The 4303-nt window shown below is 42.5% G+C and overlaps 1 protein-coding gene across 6 annotated transcripts in view; it reads left to right on the plus strand.

Annotated features, from left to right (window-relative positions):
- The window catches only part of spire1b (spire-type actin nucleation factor 1b), a 79847-nt gene that overhangs the window by 20460 nt on the left and 55084 nt on the right, over nt 1-4303 (plus strand). For all 6 annotated transcript variants that reach the window (XM_032517766.1, XM_032517768.1, XM_032517767.1 and 3 more), the window contains exon 3: nt 3614-3850. In XM_032517766.1, the coding sequence (XP_032373657.1) occupies nt 3614-3850 (237 nt within the window). The remainder of the gene's footprint in view (nt 1-3613; nt 3851-4303) is intronic.

Consider the following 4303-nt stretch of genomic DNA (forward strand, 5'->3'; position numbering starts at 1 on the left):
GTTCTCAAGACACTTTACAGATAGACCACACTCCGGAATTTAAGGACCCAACGTTCTAGTTTCCTCAGAGCAAGCAACAGTGCGACAGTGGCGAGGAAAAAACTTCTTTAGGCAGAAACCTCGGTCAGACCCAGGCTTTGGTAGGCGGTGTCTGACGGGCGGTTGGGGTTCGAAGGCAAGGGTGGAGTAGCCTAGTCGGGATGGGATCTAAGAGGCAGGTTGATGGCTTAGATGAAGAAATAAGAAAGATGAGGGCTAAATCTGTTTTAACCAAATATTCTCTGTCTAGCTCAGCTAAAACCAAGGGGGTGAGCCTCTCCTCTCTAAGTGTAGCTCCTATTGTGCTATTTTGATGCTACCAAGCCATCACCTGCTGTTAGCATCCCATTGACTCCCATTCATTTTGACGCCACTTTGACAGTGAATAACTTTACATCTGAAGTGTTTAAAGACTCTATTTGTCCGTTGTTTATTTCTAAAGAAACACAACAATGTATAAAAGGCTTCATTACCTTGTAGCTCACGTTATGGCTCCGTAGCAGACGTTTTTGTAAAAATAGGCTAATGATTGTGTCATAACTACGTGACTTACTGTTGCACAGCAGAGACAATGCCGTATAGTACGTTAAGCATGCAGACAGTTTGGACTTACATCAGCTGTTTAGGTTTAATTACTAATGTTAACTAGCATTTTAGTTAGCAGTAATTAGTCAGTGCCTATGTTATCTCCTCCACGCTCGAGCTGTCTGCTGAAGAGGATTTCTCACTTATAGCCTGAGGTTACAGCAGATCCCTGGGGGAGTATATTTGAATGTGCAGCCTTTTGTGTGTGTGTGGCGTCATGTATCAGTGATCGTGGATCCGGGTGGAGCTTAGACAAAGAGGTGGGATTCAGCCGTTCCCCCCTGAGGAAACCCAGCTCTACGCACTAATGGGGGAGAGGAGGACAGATCTTTCATGTGACTCCTCCTCCCCCCATGAATGTATGAATGTCCATTGATCTGCGCTTGATCTTCATGACCCCACGCACACACACACAAACACACACACACACACACACACACACACACACACACACACACACACACACACACACACGCACACACACTCTCTCTTATTGACCTTGATCCATTCAATGACTCTCATCATCTCATTCACTTCTTTTTCCTGTCTCTTGATATTAGTCTGTCTCTGATTCTTGTCTTTCTCCCTCCTTCATGCATTCCCCCATTCCCCCTTTCTCACAGTTCCTTTTCTCTCAGTGTTTTACATGCTGTCTCGCTCCCTCTCAGTCTTTTCTCGGTGCTCAGGGCTGCAGAATAATCCCCTGTGTGATTTCCCACTCTTGTCTTTTGTCTCGGCTTTGGCATTGCTGTCTTTATCCACCATGACTCTCCAATTCCAGGGCCGATTAGAACTGAGTATAGCATCTTACAGTTTTTTTTTCCAATTGCTGAAACACATTTTTGTAAACTAGGCTTGTTTCATCATACACAAAACCACACACCCAAACGGCAAAATACCTCATATATCCTGCTAAATGAAGCACTGCAAACAAAATTACATAAAGCATTATCATAATCAAATGGCACACACTTCATTTATATTACCCGATTTTTGTCTAACCAACTGTACATTGCTGGGCAAAATGAAAAACATAATGAAAAGAGCTCATCTTTAATATGCTTTGCCATAATACTCAAATAGTTCTTCTGATTGTTCACATGCACAGAAATATTTGCAGATACACACACATGCTGTTGAAACATTTTATTTTTAAATTGTTTAACCAAACTAGTCAATGCAACATATGCAAGAAGCTAATGCGAGACACCACAAAACTAACATTTTAAATGTCCTAAAGTCTTGTTGTTTGTCTTCTGGGTTTGAATGACCTCATAAAATAAAATGCTGTTGCTCAGCTGACTCCTTCTGCCTGGATGTAAAAAACAAACAAAAAAACAATAGCGTGGTTTCATTAGAACAAAGCTTTTCAAAAACATCTGAATATTCAGAATTCCTTCTTCCTTTAAAAGACTGACTGTATCTATGTGAGGACAATGTGAAGATGATGTGTTTTCCTTCATGCGTCAGTTAATCATAAGATCTACTCTCAGTTATCTGTTCCCAGCATCAGCCTGTCAAAGGCAGAAAGAATTTGTTTACGTGTGTGTATGAATGGATGGATGTAACTATATTTTTTAGCTGTTAAGCTTAGGCTTTGCACACAGAAGAGGATCATATTGCATAACATAGACAGAAATCCATTTTTTGTACATTGTACAGAATAATTTGCACAAAACATAGATTGTAGATGCCATTCATCTGCATGCACGGCAGTACAGATACACTTTTCCTTATATTATCACCTAGCGTTAGCTGGCTAGCTTGTTTGATAGGATGCAGAACAAGACATTTTTAGGCAACCATGTGTTACAATTAACTTTGATGAAGGGAAAACACACAGGGTTCAAGTGTTCCATCAAAAAATTCACCAATAGGGCCATGGATACGCATTGCATCTGTCCTGCAGGTTGGCATCTAGCCAGGCATCTACATCATCAATTTTAAAATAAATGCGACATAAGTTACAAAAGGAACATCATGCTGTATTGAAGATGACTTGAAAGTAACGATTTAGGCCATCCATCCATCCATCCATCCATCCATCCATCCATCCCTCCATCTTCGTCCGCTTATTCGGTGTCGGGTTGCGGGGGCAGCAGTTCCAGCAGGGGACCTTCCCTCTCCCACGCCACATCAACCAGCTCCGACTGGGGGATCTCGAGGCGTTCCCAGGCCAGGTTGGAGATAATCTTTCCACCTAGTCCTGGGTCTCCCCCAAGGCCTCCTCCCAGCTGGAGGTACCTGTGTATGAATGGATGGATGTAGCTACATTTTACAGGCATCAATATCGTCAATTTTAAAATATTTAAGACAACTTGAAACTAGCGATTTAGGCCATCCATCCATCCATCCATCCCTCCATCCATCTTTGTCCGCTTATCCGGTGTCGGCTTGCGGGGGCAGCAGTTCCATCAGGGGACCTTCCCTTCCCCAAGCCATATTAACCAGCTCCGACTGGGGGATCCCGAGGCGTTCCCAGGCCAGGTTGGAGATATAATCTCTCCACCTAGTCCTGGGTCTGACACATTTGAGTTGAATGTGTTCCATTTACAAGTCGGATTTTCATTGTTATCATTAGCTGTAGTCAAGTTAGCCATTGTTAGCAAAACCAGTTGATGAACCTAAACCAGTCAGGGGGCGTGTTTCTGACTTTGACCTCGGAAAATCTGATCTCAATGGAACACGCTATTTGTCCATTATTTTTACACTATGTGGTACAAAACTAAACAAATTCTGCATTCTTTACAAATGAATGCTATGTTTACTGAATATCCCTATATCCGCTTCTATCATCAGACTGGATTTTACTTACCACAATGTGTACAATCTATGTGCATTGTATTACCATTGTTGGAAGTAACATATTGTTACATAAAAGAACATGGAAGCATGCATAAGGCAAAGTTGTACATTTTACAGAAAATGAGTGTAAAGAGAGTGCAGATCCTGTAAAGTTGCTTTTTGGTTGCCTCCCGTTCTCTCTCAGGTGATTGAGTCTCTGGGCATCATGATCTACAAAGCTCTGGATTACGGGCTGAAGGAGAACGAGGAGAGGGAGCTGAGCCCTCCTCTGGAGCAGCTCATCGACCTCATGACCAACATGGCCGAGGCTGAGAGGGACGCCTGCCCCGACGAAGGCTACGAGGCAACAGAGGAAGAGGATGAGGCAGAGGATGACCCTGACAACATCTCTAGTGTCCATGGTTACAGAGATATCCTTGAGGTACGTACAGCAGCGGAGTAATGGACTGTTGCCGTCTTGTCTGTGTTTGTTTAGCCATTAGTAACTTCTTATGCTTTAACTAGTTAGCCAGTCATTTTAGTTGATTATAGTACAGGCCAAAAGTTTGGAACCACCTTCTCATTCAGTGCGTCTCCTTTATTTTCATGACTATTTACATACTAGATTCTCACTGAAGGCATCAAAACTATAAGTGAACACATGGAATTATGTACTTAACAAAAAAAGTGTGACAAACCCCTCAATAGGTGTTATAATATTAGATTCCTCAAAGGAGCCAACCTGACCTTTTTTTTTAAGGCTGCAAACCCTTGGTGACATAAGGTAGTCACCTGAAATGGTTTTCACTTCACAGGTGTGGCTTGTCAGGGTAAATTAGTGGAATTTCTTGCCTTATTAATTGAGTTGGGACCATCAGTTGTGTTGTGCAGAAGT

Source organism: Etheostoma spectabile, chromosome 6 (assembly GCF_008692095.1).
Source record: "Etheostoma spectabile isolate EspeVRDwgs_2016 chromosome 6, UIUC_Espe_1.0, whole genome shotgun sequence".
NCBI lineage: Eukaryota > Metazoa > Chordata > Actinopteri > Perciformes > Percidae > Etheostoma > Etheostoma spectabile.